The sequence below is a fragment of the Mauremys mutica genome, chromosome 15 (genome assembly GCF_020497125.1).
Source record: "Mauremys mutica isolate MM-2020 ecotype Southern chromosome 15, ASM2049712v1, whole genome shotgun sequence".
NCBI classification, from domain to species: domain Eukaryota; kingdom Metazoa; phylum Chordata; order Testudines; family Geoemydidae; genus Mauremys; species Mauremys mutica.
The window spans coordinates 33476749-33490757 of NC_059086.1; the positions used below are offsets into that span (position 1 = coordinate 33476749).

Sequence of the window (14009 nt, forward strand, 5' to 3'; positions counted from 1 at the left end):
ATGTTACCCAATGAAGTTACAGCTGCTGCCTGTGTGTATTTTATTAACCAATTAGCAATTGCTTGATTGCTTGCTTTAAGTGTATAAAGATGTATGCTGGAGAGAAATAAAATGACTTTGCTTTCAATCATATTGATGGTCGAGCTCTGTCCACGCACGCCTGCGCTGCAACAATACCCGCCCCGATTTACAGCATTACGTGTATTATACAGACGTTTTTACCTTGAAAGGACATTTCTTAGCCACAAGTTCCCTTAATCAGCCCTTCACAGGGGTGGGAAAGGAAGGGAGGGGGAGATAACGCTGCTCTTCTCAAAACGTATCTTTTAGACCCCCACATTCCGTATCCAGCTGCGAGCTCATCTGTCCCCAGCAAGCGGAAGTGGAGGGCGAACGAAATGGTGCCTGCCTGTGACTTTACTCCCTAACACCGCGCCAGCGGTTACTTAACCCTTACATGCTGCGACAGTAGCAGATGAGGGGCCCAGCTCGGTGTCCAGAGCCCCACGCTCAGCTGGACCCTCGAGGGGACTCTGCGCTGATGGGACGCTCAGAGACAGGCTCTGCCCTGAGCCCTGGGCCCAGCGGAGTGGGAGCCCAGCCGGGGCATTGGGTCCCCAGCCAGGGAGGAGCAGCAGCTGCTGGAGGTTCGAGGCTGAGGGACCCCAGCCCCAGGGGGAACTGCAGAGCACGGGGCCTTTACCGGAACGTGGTCCCCCCCGGCTTTCCCCATCAGGGGACATACAGAGGAGTCAAGGCCCAGCTGGCATCGTCCCATCCACATAAATCCCCCACACACACCCGGGAAGGACCCCGATGATCGATGCTGAGTCACAAGGAGGGGGGAGGGGATGCACTGAGGCATCTTTTATGTGATTTTGCATCCTGTTAACCTCTAGATTTGTAATAAACACAGATCTATAAACCAGCCCCCTCCCCAGGCAGCTACAGCCCCCCCTCCCGGTGCCAGGAGTGTGTGTCACACCCGGGGGAGATGGGAGCGCTGGAGGAGGGGTGGGGGTGGGGGCCTCCAGCTCTAACCACTAGACCCCACTCCCTTCCCAGAGCCATATTATATTACGCTGAGTTTCCCAGGCAGTAACAGAAACAGCAAGCGAGTGCCGGCTCTGGACACACTTCCCCTTTTCACACATTTTTGGTTGCTGCTTTAGCACCTCAGGATCTAAATTTATCTCTCCCCCGTCCGATTACGGGGGCCGGAAACCACAACCCCTCCAACTCTACTGTCTCGTCTCTGTCTCACACCACTGTGCTAAGAATAGATTCTGCAGCGACACTATCTGGGAAGGAGGTTGGCCAGGTCACTCCACCTTCATGCTCCAAGGGGGGTGATGGGCCCAGCCGGGTCAGGAAGGAATCTCTGCCCCGCTCCATAGCAGAGGGTCGCTCCATGGGTGTGTGTGTGTGGGGGGGGGGGGATCACTCCTCTGCTCTGAGCTGCGGCTCCAGGGAGGCTACACAGACCTGTTAGAAAAGATCAGGGCAGCCTGGGCACCTCTTGACATGTCCTGAGATTTCCCCCATTCCCAGCTGGTCCCCAGACTGGGAAGCTCCAATGTGGGGCTAGGTAGTGATGGTGGGGATGGGGGCTGGGCAGCTGCAGGAGGGGATGTGGTTTGCTGGGTGTTGCAGGGATCTGGCTTTGTTCTGACCGTGGTAGATTTGGGCTGGAGATTGCAGAGAAACCATCTGGTGGGAAGAAAGGGGCCGAGCGCATCACGGGCTTCCTGGGGCTGCAGCCCCCGGTGCAGTTCCTCATTCCCCTCGCACTCGGGCCTCAGGCTCGGTGGAGCTCAGCACTGGGGTGTTGGTGGCAGCGCTGAGGGTCCCCCCACTGCCTCATCATGGCGTCTGCTCTCACCGTCCTCCTCCTCGGTGAGTATCGGAGACAGTCAGGGAGTGTGTCTATGGGCTGTGGGGATCAGAGACTAGGGTATAGGATCCAGTTGCTCTGGGATCTGGCCCCTAATGACCCATCTCCTTTCCAGGCTGCTGGCTGGCCGGGCAGAGTGGGGTGTCCGGACGTGAGTATCTGTGGGGAATGGGGCAGGTGGAGGAATTTCCACCTTAAGGACAAGGGACGTGGGTGGGGGATGAGGGGCACAGATCCCCCAAGCAGATGATCCTCTCAGACCGCTGCTCCCTTACACACACGGAGGTGGGGACTGAGGCCTCGCCCCACTCATTACAGGGATGGGCACCACACAGGGTGAATTCACCTGCACTCAAAGCAGGAAATACAGAGTGAAGGCACCAGCCCCCCCGCAGTGCCCCCGCACTGTGCCCGGGGAGCTGGCAGGAGCCCGGGGAACGGGTCAGGCAGAGCAGGGCTGTAAGACGTGGACACGCAGAGGGACTGGAGCAAGGCCCCGTTGTGTCTCACCCTCGGCTTGCTGCACACGTGTGTCACTGCTTTGCTCGTGGGTCAGGCTCAGCCCGGCCCGGCGTTCGGAACGTCCCCTGAACAGCTTTGGGAATATCCCGTCCCCAAAGGGGCCCCGGGCACCATGCAGAGCGGAGCTAAATCCCCAGCGGCTGAGAGCGGTTTGGGGCGGAGCAGAACTGAAGTCTGAGCCCCAGGGGTGGGCAGAAAAATGTTAGAACAACCGGGGGATTTTGCAAATGTGTGTTTCGGAGCCTTTGCTCAAAGGACTCAGATTTGTCCCACAAACCCTACTCCACACTCCTGTGCATACAGCACATTGCCGGACAATTGGAGTAAATGTGGTTTTTTAGAATATTTTAAAAAATAATCCATGTTCAGCCCAACTCCAGCAGAGCTGCAGCTCTGCTGCAATGTTAGAAAAACGGAAGGAGGGTGATTCTGATCTCAGCCCCCACAAGGGTCAATCTGCAGTCACTCTTGACCCACAGAGGGGGAGAGCTGAATTCACTCTGGATAACTAAAGGAAACTGAGACTGGAAATCTCCTTTCCCCCCTACTGTGTCTCCCCCCGGCTGTGAGCCACGGAGCTGAGCTGCACCCCAGGGACGGGCAGGGGGTGAAACGCTGGAGCGACAGATGGGCAGAGGATTGAGTCAGACGGACGCGGTTTGTGTCACCCCCACTTACTGCCTGTTTGTTTGTGAATCCAGAGGGGTCCTACACCAAACCCTCCATCTCCGTCAGCCCCGGTGGGGTGATCCCCATGAGGGGAAACATCACCATCCGGTGCTGGCATCAGCGCCTGGGAATGAGGATCCTCCTCTACAAGGATGGAGCTGGGAACTATCTGACTTACACAGACCCTGCCGGCTCTGAGGCTGAATTTCCCATCACCAGCGCCAGACGGGAACACGGGGGCAGCTACACCTGTCGTTATAGCAACAGATCAGTACGAGCTGCCTACTCGGAGCCCAGTGACCCTGTGCAGATCATTGTAGCAGGTGAGGGGCCCAGCCCGGCACCTCGGCTCCCAGCCCCACACCCAACTAGATCCCCGGGGGCTCGCACCGATGGGCCACTCAGAGCCAGGCTCTGCCCTGAGCCCTGGGCCCAGCAGAGGGGACGCCCGGCCGGGGAGGGGGGACGGAGTCACTGGGGGGTCCCAGCCAGGGGGGAGCAGCCTTCTACCCTGCACATGGTCTGACGCTGCCCTGGTCACCGCGGTGTCGGGCGCCTGCCAGTCGAGCATTAAGCGCCGTGGCCCCGTCTGTCCCGGGCGGGTCGTTCTCTCTCGGCCTCTCCCCGGGGGAGGTCTGTGCCCACCGCGGAGGGGCTGGTCTGGGGCGGTTTGGGGGGTCAATGGCCGCGCTGCCCCGGGTCGATAACGGAGCAGGCCGGCCGGGGGAGGGTGCCTGGCCTTGGAGCCGGAGGTGGGGAGGTTTGGGGGGCCCTTGGCTGCTGGGGGAGCTCGTTCTGCAGCCTGGGCCTGGCCCCGGGGGAAGTTCTGTTCCCTGCCCAGACGAGCGTGACCCTGATTGTGGCCATGCCGGAGGCAGGGAGCCGACACCCCGGGGTCACCCCAGAGCTGTGGGCTGTTGTCCGGTGATCTGGGAGGGAATCTCTGCCTGGGGGCCCCTGGATCTGTCCAGGGCTGAGGCTGGCTGGGGAGGCTGGGGCTGGGTGGGTGCCCGGGTCTGGCTCTCACAGCCTGTCTCCTCTGTGCAGATCCCAGCTTACCCAGACCCTCCATCTCTCTGAGCCTCACTTCAGTCACTGCCTCAGGGGCAGACGCCACCATCCGGTGTCAGGGGCAGCACCTGGACGTGAGGTTCTTCCTGCACAAGGCTGGAGACCTGAACCTGCAGCGACACATGGACCCTGCTGCGGCCGGGGCCGAGTTCCGCATCCCCAGCGTGGGCCGGCAGCACGGAGGGAGCTACAGCTGCAGCTACCGACCCCGGTCAGAGCCCTTCGTCTCCTCGCAGCCCAGCGACCCCGTGCAGCTGGTGGTAGCAGGTGAGGAGCCCAGCTCAGCATCCCGGCTCCCAGCCCCACACCCAGACGAACCCTCAGGGGGTCTCTGCACAGATGGGATGCTCAGAGCAGGCTCTGCCCTGAGCCCTGCAGAGGGGACGCCTGGCCAGGGCACGGGGACTGAGTCACTGGGGGGTTCCCCAGCGGGGGGAGCAGCAGCCATTGGAAATTCAGGGCGGAGGGAGGGGGGATCCCTGCCCCTAAGTTCCCGCTAAGCTGCTGCGGCCAGGGAGAGGCAGCTCTCCCGGGATCCCAGGCTGCTGCAGTGAGAAAGGGCTGAGGGGAGTCCTCTTTCCCTGCCGCTGTCCTGGGGTCTCCTGCACCTGAAATCCCTCATCCCCAGCCCCATCCCAGAGCCCCAACACCCAGCCGGAGCCCTCACCACCCCCGCACTCCAACCCTCTGCCGCAGCCCTGAGCCCCCTCCCACACACCTCAGCCCCACCCTCACCACACATCACCTCTCTGTGCACATAACAAAATTCATTCCGCATATGGATGTAAAAATTAGAGGGAACACGGCCCTGCCCCCAGGGAGCAGCAGCTCGTGGAGATGCGAGGCCGAGGGAGGGGGAATCCCTGCCCCCAGGGGGAGCTGCAAAGCAGGGGCTTTTCCTAGGGGGTGCTCCCCCAGCTCCTCCTGCTCTCAGGAGGCTGCCCAGCCGGCCCCGCCCCCAGCCTGTGACTGCCTTCCAGGGCTGGCTGTGTGATGCCCACCTGGGCTGGGGGCTGTCGGGTTACAGAGCAGTGGGAGCTGCACACGTTGGCTGCTGAGGAGCAGCCTCAAAACTGCTTCTGTGGGGAGACCCCCAAGGATTCCTGGACAGCTGAAGTGGGGGGAGCTCGAGCCTGGGGTGGGATTTTTTTTATGGTGGGGAGAGAAAGAAACCAGCAGGGGACAGCAGCCAGCAGCTCCTACCCCACCCCAGCACTCCTGGTGGAAACGGCTGGCAGAGTTTGGAGGGAGGCTGCCCAGCGCGGGGAGAGACACCAGCAGCCAGCGAGGTACCAACCGGCACCAGAAACGCAGGGACCCAGCGAGGGGAGCCAGTGGAAGGGGACCCGGTGGCCGAGCTGTGTCATCGAAGGGGCCAGGCACAGAGCTGGCAGGGGGACAGTCCCGTTGAGAAGGGGCAGAGATGGCAGGAACAGGGGGAGGCAGAGAGAGGAAAGACAGAGGCAGGAGGGGGAAAGTTAAAGGAAGAACCAGGCAGTGAAACAGGAAGGAAAAAGAGTCTCTAAGTACCTAAGTCATTGTTAGAAAACCACAAGCGAAGCGAAGCACGAATGAAACGTGACAGAAATGAGCTGTGAGCAAAGAGAAATGGGCTGTAGAAATGAGGAGGACGTGAGCTGCAACGAAAGTGAAGCAAATAGTACAGACACAACGTCCGCCCGGCACCTTCAGGTGCAGCAACAGAAATAGACAAATTGCCAGAGATCAAAGGGACTCTAGAAAAAGCAGCGGAGGGACAGTTGTGGCATTGAGAAGCCGACCCATCGCCTGGAGAAATCGCTGCAGGTATCTGAGCTGGAGCTCAGAGCAGCAAACAGAGACAGCGCAAGGGGAGGGCTCAAGATACAACAAACCAGCCTAGGGACAGAGAAGCCGCGATGGGACCGCAGCACGGTGGGTTCTGGCCTAGTGCCTGGGACGTTCCAACTCCAGCTCCTGGGGCTCCATGAATGTAAATTGTTGCCCATGAAGTGAGTTTAATTCAGCCAATGGCAGTTACTGTTCAGGCAGCTCAGCAATAGTCCCAGTGTGACCCTCCCCAGCAGTTCCGGCTACACCAGCGAACTCTGATCCACTTGTGATCATTCCCCAATGAACTGATTTCTCCCTCCCCAGCCGAAGGAGAGAAAACACAATTGGCCTCTAGGTCCCCTCGGCCTCTCCTTGCCCTGCCGCAGCCACCCCTCCATGGGCTCCTGGCAGATGGATCTGTGCTATTGCCCTGTTGGTGGGTGGGGGGCCCTGTGTCTCTTGTGTCACTAGCCCAGCTCCCTCGGTCTTGCATTCAGGGGAAAAGCATCCAGGAGACTCTCCCTGCAGGCCCCTGTATCAGCCTTGTCACTGAGGCCATTCTGTGGGGACGGGGCAGAGTGACCTTCCCAGGGTCTGTGTTTCACGGCCTGTCTCCTCCTGCCTGCAGAGCCCAGCTACCCCAAACCCAACATCTCCCTGCACCCCAGTGAGCAGGTCGCCCTGGGGGGAGCCGTGACCATCCGGTGTGAGTGTCGGTGTCGGGGAGCGAGGTTCCTTCTGAGTAAAGATGGAGACCTGGACGCACGGCGCTCGATGGAGCCTGCAGGGGACATGGCTGAGTTTCCCATCCGCAACGTGAATCGGAGAGACGCAGGGAGCTACAGCTGCCAATATAGCACCAAGTGGGACCCGCCCGTCTGGTCAGAGCCCAGCGACCCCGTGGAGCTGGTGGTAGCAGGTGAGGATTCCCTGCTCCCAATCTCACCCACAGCTGAACCCTCAGCTGGTCTTGGCTCCAATGGGACACTCAGAACTAGGCTCTACCCTGAACCCAGATGGGGAGTGGGGACAGAGTCACTGGGGGGTTCCCCAGCCAGGGGGTAGCAGCAGCCGCTGGAGTTTGAGGGCTGATGGCTGGGTCCTCGGTTCCCACCCACCCCCATCCCAGCAGACACTTGTTTTAATCCCACAGAGGGAACCGACCCAGCTGGGCCCCAGCAGCCGGATCTCCCCACGACGGAGCCGAAGGGAGAAGGTGAGCGGGAGAAATGGAACAATTCATCCCCCAGGGAACAGGGCTCCCGGCTCAGATGCCCACGGGGCCATTTGGTCCATTTTGAGGGGTATGGTCCCTGCAGACAGAACTGATGGGTTCAATTCTTCTATATAGAGGGTGATGGATAGATCCATGGGATGGATGGTCACAGGTCGGTGGGGCCAGCTGGCCACTGAAATAGGAACAGACCTGCTCCGCAGTGACTCCAGGTGTGAATGGCACCTGGCTGGGGCAGGGACCGTCTCTGTGTCCTGTGTCCATACAGCTCTGAGCACACGGGGGAGCTGGCCCATGACAGGGGCTCCTGGTAATTAATACTAGTCAGTAATGATTTTGGTTCCAGTTTCCGTGGAGCCAGGCAGGGGCTGTATCTGCGCTCAGGGTCTCGCTGGGCCGATCCTCCCCTGTTCTGGGATCATGGGTGCACTGAACCGACCTGAATCCCTTGGTCCCGTCCTCTCCCCAGGGACGCTGGCTCAGCCCGGGGTAGAGCCGGGGTTGCCAGTTGTGGGGAGGAGAAATTCCCTGCGTAACTATGTCACGGAGTCCCCGGGCGATGCTCTGGAACTGCTCCCCACCAAGCCAGGCAGGACTCTGGGGAGCCTCCTCTCCCTTGGAGCAGACTGTCTCGAGGGCAAGAAGCTCACACGGCTTCACCTCCTGGGTCTGACCTTGGAGCATTCAGCATCCTCTGCCCCTCCGTGCGCTTCCCACAGCGAGTCCGCCCCAGCGGGGTCCTGGGGAAGCCACAGGGTCCTCTGCACCCCCACTTCGCAGTCAGACGTGACTCTCAGCCAGCCAGTAACACAGAGGTTTATTCGATGACAGGAACAGGGTCTAAAACAGAGCTTGTAGGTACAGAGAACCGGACCTCTAGGCCGGGTCCATTCTGGGGGGCAGTGAGCCAGAGCCCCACGTCTGCATTTCACTCCTCGTCCCCAGCCAGCTCCAGACTGAAACCCCCTCCAGCCTCTCCTCCTTCCCTGGGCCAGGAGGTCACCTGATCTCTTTGTCTCCAACACCTTCAGTTGGCACCTTTGCAGAGAAGGGGCCCAGGCCATCAGTTGCTAGGAGACAGAGGGTCAGGCATTTAGATGCACTGGCCTTTGCTCTGCTAGATACTTAAGAACTGCCTAGGGGACACTGAGGCACCAACACAGTATTCAGAGAAAACATTAAGAACATCACAAACTAACATCAGATACCAGAGCGCCAGCTTTCTCACGCCGCTGCCCCAACCCCTGACAGACTCTGGTTCTATTCCCACAGGGGGAACTGACCCGACTCAGCCGGGAAAAGCGCCGGCTCCCACCCGCCCAGGCACCGTGGGGCCAGGTACTGGGGCTGGGGGGAGAATCACCATTGAACCAGCTCTGGAAAGAAATTTGTGCAGCTCAAGGAGATGCCCTCAAGGGGAGCCACGAAGGGCTGGTTGGGTAGGACGGGGGCAGATCCCCACAGCGAATGCCCCATCTGAACCCTCCCGGACTCATTTCATATGAGGGGGTGTCACTGGGCAGATGCCAGATTGGCTTGGTTGGGGCTGGGCCTGGGAGAGCTTCCCACCCCGGGAGCCCCACAAACCAGGGTGCTGTGCTGCCCACTGGCACCACAAAGCCACCCGTGAGGGGCTCAGCTCGGTGCGTATCCCCCTGGGAGAACAGGGCTGGGGACGGAGAGCCAGGGAAATGATCCCATGTATCCTGTGTCTCTGCCTGAGTCTGCAGACAGCCCGGGGGAACGGCTCAGAAGCAGGGCTCCCCCCACCCAGGGGTGCTGCCCAGCTGGGTGTCAACCCTGGAACCTACCAACCCAGATAGACACTGTTAACTCTGTAACCTGCCAATTCCATGAGACACAGTTAACTCTGTACCCTAATAATGGCCGTTGCTACAGCACCTGGGGCCTGACAACTATTCTCTGTCCCAGGATCTCGCCACCCCAGGAATTTCTCCCCACTGACCATCACCTTCCACGCCCACTGGGGGTCCGAGGGGCCTGAGCCCAGGAGATACACGCAGACATATACGCTGGGGCCGGGAGTGGGAGCCAGTCTGCCACCCCGCCCATCTGGCTAAACAGCTCTATGGCCTTGGCACCCAGAAAGGGGGCTGGACGCCGGAGCCTTTCCGCAGGGTCAGCCTGGCTCCAATTACCAGCCTTCCCAAAGGCCGCGAGACAGGCACCTGTATCTCCCCCGTCCTTAACCTGGGGCAGCAATTTAGTGTCGCGGTTCCCTTTGGAATTGGCACCGTGAGGTCCATCCCCACTCACCCCGGCTGGATGCCTCTGCCTACCAGCCCCAGGTGGGTCAGGAAGCCAGCTCCTTAGAGCAATCGTCCTCTTCCAGCTGAGCAATCAGCTGGGCCTCGGTGAGCTTTCCAGTGCGCAGCCGTCTCTCTGCACAGCTCTGCAATGTCCTTCTTCAGGAGATGGTTACAGGCCATCTCCACGCTGTTCCCAAATGGTCACGGACTCACAGGCCTGTGTTCTCAGCTCCCCGCGGTCCCTGGGAGGAACCACTTCAGTGCGACAGCCCTTCTCGGGGGCCACAATCTCTCTCGGGGGTTAAGCCGTAGGCTCCTCTGCCTCCAGGAACAGAACATCTCTGTGCCTTCAGCACACCTGGACCCCTGGGGCTGCCACTCCCAGAGGGAAAAATGCCACCCCGGTCTCTAGACGGGAGCAACTCTCAGCCAGCGTAAAACAGGAGGGTTTATTGAGCATCTGAACCCAGCACAGGAAACTCTCAGGGCCTCAGGCCTGGCCTCCCTCAGCCCAGCACATCCCAGTCTCTCATGCCTCCAGGTGGCCTCTGCCTGCTCTCCCCTGACAGCCCAGAGCCCCCTTCTTCCAGCTGGGCATCTTATATCACCTCCCCCAGGCCCAACCTCTGTCCATTCTCTTCTGGCCAGGGAAACAGGGTTGCTTGGGCCTCCTCTGCTCTAAACCGTCCTTTGCACCCCTCTGGCTGGAACCGGCTGGTCAGGTCAGCGGGGTCCTCTCCTCTTCTCCATCCTTTGTTCCACACTGGCTAGAACCGGCTGAGTGCCAAGCTGAGGAGGTTCCCCAGCTCCAGGCCGTTGTTTGCGGGTCCCAGCTGCCAGGTGACCATGCCAGGGTGTCTGTCTCACGGCCTGTGTCCTGCTACCTGCAGAGCCCAGGAACCCCAAACCCAACATCTCCCTGCACCCCAGCGAGCGGGTCGCCTTGGGGGGAGCCGTGACCATCCGGTGTGAGTGTCGGTGTCAGGGAGCGAGGATCTTTCTGAGTAAAGCTGGAGACCCGGACGCACTGCGCTCGATGGACCCCGTGGAGGATGTGGCTGAGTTTCCCATCCGCAACGTGAGCCGAGGAGATGCAGGGAGCTACAGCTGCCGATATAGCACCAAGTGGGACCCGCCCGTCTGGTTGGAGCCCAGCGACCCCGTGGAGCTGGTGGTAGCAGGTGAGGGGGCTGGCTCGGCATCCCTGCTCCCAGCCCCACACCCAGACAAACCCTCAGGGGGTCTTGGTCCTGATGGGACACTCAGAAATAGGCTCTGCCCTGAGCCCTGGGCCCAGCAGAGGGGACTCCCAGATGGGGAGCGGGGACGGAATCCCTGGGGGGTTCCCCAGCCAGGAGTTTCTGGGCTGATGGCTGGGTGCTCAGTTCCCTCCCTCCCCCATCCCAGCTGATGCTCGTTTTTATCCCACAGAGGGAACCGACCCAGCTGGGACCCAGCAAACAGATCCCCCCACAACAGAGTCTGAGGGAGAAGGTGAGCGAGAAAATTGAACAATTCACCCCCCACGGAACAGGGCTCCCCGCTCAGACGCCCATGGGGCCATTCGGCCGTTTGGAGGGGGATGGTCCCTGCAGACAGAACTGATGGGGTCAATTCTTCTATATAGAGAGTGATGGACAGATCTATGGGGACTGACGGCCACAGGTCAGTGGGAATGTGGGTCCTTGGGAACGTAGGGCAGTGGACAGATGGGAGCACGTCTGGTGAGGGATAGAAAGATGGACTAAGACCTTGTCTACATGAAAACTGGATCCGAAATGACAAATCCCATGTGGTTCCCAACCCCCACTGGTGATCTCAGAGCGAGTCTGGGCTGTCGGTATTAGCGCCTCTGGTTTGATACAGCCCCGGTTGGCAGACAAGCTCCCCTGTAGCTCTACAGACACAGGGACGTTCCTCCTCCCAAATAGGAACCGCCGCACCCAGACCTGCTCCGCAGTGACTCCAGGTGTGAATGGCACCTGGCTGGGGCAGGGACCGTCTCTGTGTCGTGTGTCCGTACAGCTCCAAGCACACGGGGGAGCTGGCCCAGGACAGGGGCTCCTGGCAATTTAATACTAGTCAGTGATGATTTTGGTTCCAGTTTCTGTAGAGCCAGGCAGGGGCTGTATCTGTGCTCAGGGTCTCACTGGGCCGATCCTCCCCATTCTGGGATCCCGGGGCCGCTGAACCGGCCCAAATCCCTTGGTCCCGTCCTCTCCCCAGGGACGCCGGCTCAGCCCGGGGAAGAGCCGCCATTGCCTGTTGATGGGAGGAGAGCTCCCTGTATAACTAACCACAGACACCTGGGCTCCAGCTTTCTCACCCCCTCTGCTGCCCCTGACAGACGCTGATTCTATTCAGGGGGAACCGACCTGACTCATCCAGGAATGATGCCGATCCCCACAGCAAATGCACCATCTGAGCCCCCTCCACACCCGACTCATTTCATATGCTGGGGGGTGTCACTGGGCAGATGCCTGATTGGCTTTGTGGCAGCAGGGCCTGGGAGAACTTCCCCCGAACAAACAGCCCCACCCCAAGGGCCCCACAGACTGGGCTGCTGTGCTGCCCAGCGGCACCATAAAGTCACTCCTGTGGGGCACAGCTCGGTGCGTATCCCCCTGGGAGAATGGGTCTGGGAACAGAGAGCTGGGGATAACGGTCCCATGTATCCCGTCTCTGCCTGTGTCTGCAGAGGGCCTGGGGGAACAGCTCCGAAGCAGGGCTCCCTCTTTGCATTGGTGCCGTCCAGCAGGGCGTTAACCCTGGAACCTACCAACCCAGATAGACGTGGTGTTAACACTTGAACCCACTGATTCAGAGTGACGCCTTGTTGAGCCTGGAACCTAATGAGGGCAATTGCGATGGCAGCGCCCTTACGTCTTCCGCTGCTGATCACTTCAACAGCTCCTCTCAAAGCCCCTCCCCCACTGTCATCCCCCTCCACAGATGATTCCTATGCAGAAATGAGCTGGAGCTGCTTGGAAAATCCCAGGACAGGGGCAGGACCTGGGGGGCGGGAGGTGGCTGGCTTCACTGGGTACATGGGGCCTGAGGTACATCCCCCCCCCCGACCTCAGTATAGTTCTGTGCCACTGTGAGTGAACCACACTGACCACTACTACCCAGAATCCCCTCTGCTCCTGCCCCCCACCCCAGCCCCAGAGAATGTTCTGCTGTGGGTCCTTGGGTCCTCGAGGGGGAGGGGCTGGGGCAGCAGGTAACGAATCAGCCGCTCACGGCCTGGTGCTGCTTCCCAGGGGGATCAGAACTGCCGGCACCTCTGGATTTGACCCACACCATCATCACCGGGATGAGTGTGGCGGCCGCTGGCCTCTTCCTCCTTCTCGTGGTCTTTGTCTGCTACAGAAGAACCGGAGGAAGTGAGTGCCCCGCCCAGCGAGGGAAGGGTTTAACCCGCTGCTAAGCCGGGCTGGGAAGGGGTCACGGCTTGGATTGGAGATGGGGAAGGAAACCCAGGGGGTGGGGCAGGGGCCCAGCAGGGGGCGTCTCCCCTGGCACGGAGAGCTGGCCCCAAAGCCCCTGGGCAGCACTAGGGGGCGCTGTGCTGCAGGTGGTGGGGGGCTTCATAGGGGGCGCTGGACTGCAGGGAGCTGGGCTCAGTCTGTCTCTAGGGTATCCAGGCTCAGCAGCTGGAGGGGGTGGGGTTCCCCCAGGCAGAACAGGGGGTGGGAACTCTGTATTGGGCCCCCCGTCCCAGCTGCCCTATAGGGCTGAGGGGCAGGGCTGGTACACGGGATCCGGGTCGACTCATGCATGATTCTGCTTCATGTCTCTGCAGGGAAAGGACCAGCCCTGAGACAGAGCAGGTGAGACCCCAGCTCCGCTCCCCACCCCCATCTACCTGCCCCAGCACACAGGACTCCTGGGTTCTCTCCCCGGCTCAGAGAGGGGAGTGGGGTCTAGTGGGTTGGAGTGAGGGGGTGGGGCTGGGAGCCAGGACTCCTGGGTTCTCTCCCCGGCTCAGGGAGGGGAGTGGGGTCTAGTGGGTTGGAGTGAGGGGGTGGGGCTGGGAGCCAGGACTCCTGGGTTCTGTTACAATCTCTCTCTTTCGCCCCGCAGGCAGTGGGCGGCTGCGCAGGCTCTAGCGTCCCAGCCCCAGGAGCCCAACCCCGGCGCTGAGGAACTCACCTACACTGAGCTGGGCCGCCAGGCCCTGCAGGCCAAGCCGGGGGGCTCGGCCCCTGCCCCCGAGCCTGTCGTTTACGCCACCATCAACGTGAGCCGGGGGCCCGATGGGCAAAGCCCCCAGGGTGCAGGTTGCCCTCCACCCGTCTCCGTAACGTGAAGCCAGGGGGAGTCATCGCAGCGATGGGGCAGGGAGCGTCGGCCACCAGGGGGTAACAGAGCAATTGCCCCCCAGAGAACGGGCTCGGCTTATGGCCATCCCATAACCCCCCTACAGCTGGTGCTGCCCCACCCAGCCCCACGTGGGGGGCATAAGAGGGGTTCAGCGCTGGGAGGGGCAGGGGATACGCCGAGGCAGCTGCGTGTGTTATTTGGCATCCTGTTA

The 14009-nt window shown here is 60.8% G+C and overlaps 1 protein-coding gene across 1 annotated transcript; it reads left to right on the forward strand.

Annotated features, from left to right (window-relative positions):
* Nucleotides 1-1865: 1865 nt before the first annotated feature.
* On the forward strand, nt 1866-13784 carry LOC123350001 (leukocyte immunoglobulin-like receptor subfamily B member 3). Its single transcript, XM_044988334.1, has 8 exons — nt 1866-1896; nt 3118-3408; nt 6597-6887; nt 8475-8540; nt 10363-10653; nt 12736-12858; nt 13278-13305; nt 13559-13784. Exons 1-8 carry the CDS (start codon nt 1866-1868, stop codon nt 13782-13784), a joined length of 1347 nt encoding a protein of 448 aa, XP_044844269.1.
* The last annotated feature ends 225 nt before the right edge of the window (nt 13785-14009 follow it).

Excerpts from the sequence above, each read along its gene's own strand:
- LOC123350001 (XM_044988334.1), top strand. The coding sequence starts at position 1,866 with ATGGCGTCTGCTCTCACCGTCCTCCTCCTCG. Across the intron at positions 3,409-6,596 it reads TGTGCAGATCATTGTAGCAG|AGCCCAGCTACCCCAAACCC; the intron begins GTGAGGGGCCCA and ends TCCTGCCTGCAG. Across the intron at positions 13,306-13,558 it reads CCAGCCCTGAGACAGAGCAG|GCAGTGGGCGGCTGCGCAGG; the intron begins GTGAGACCCCAG and ends TTCGCCCCGCAG.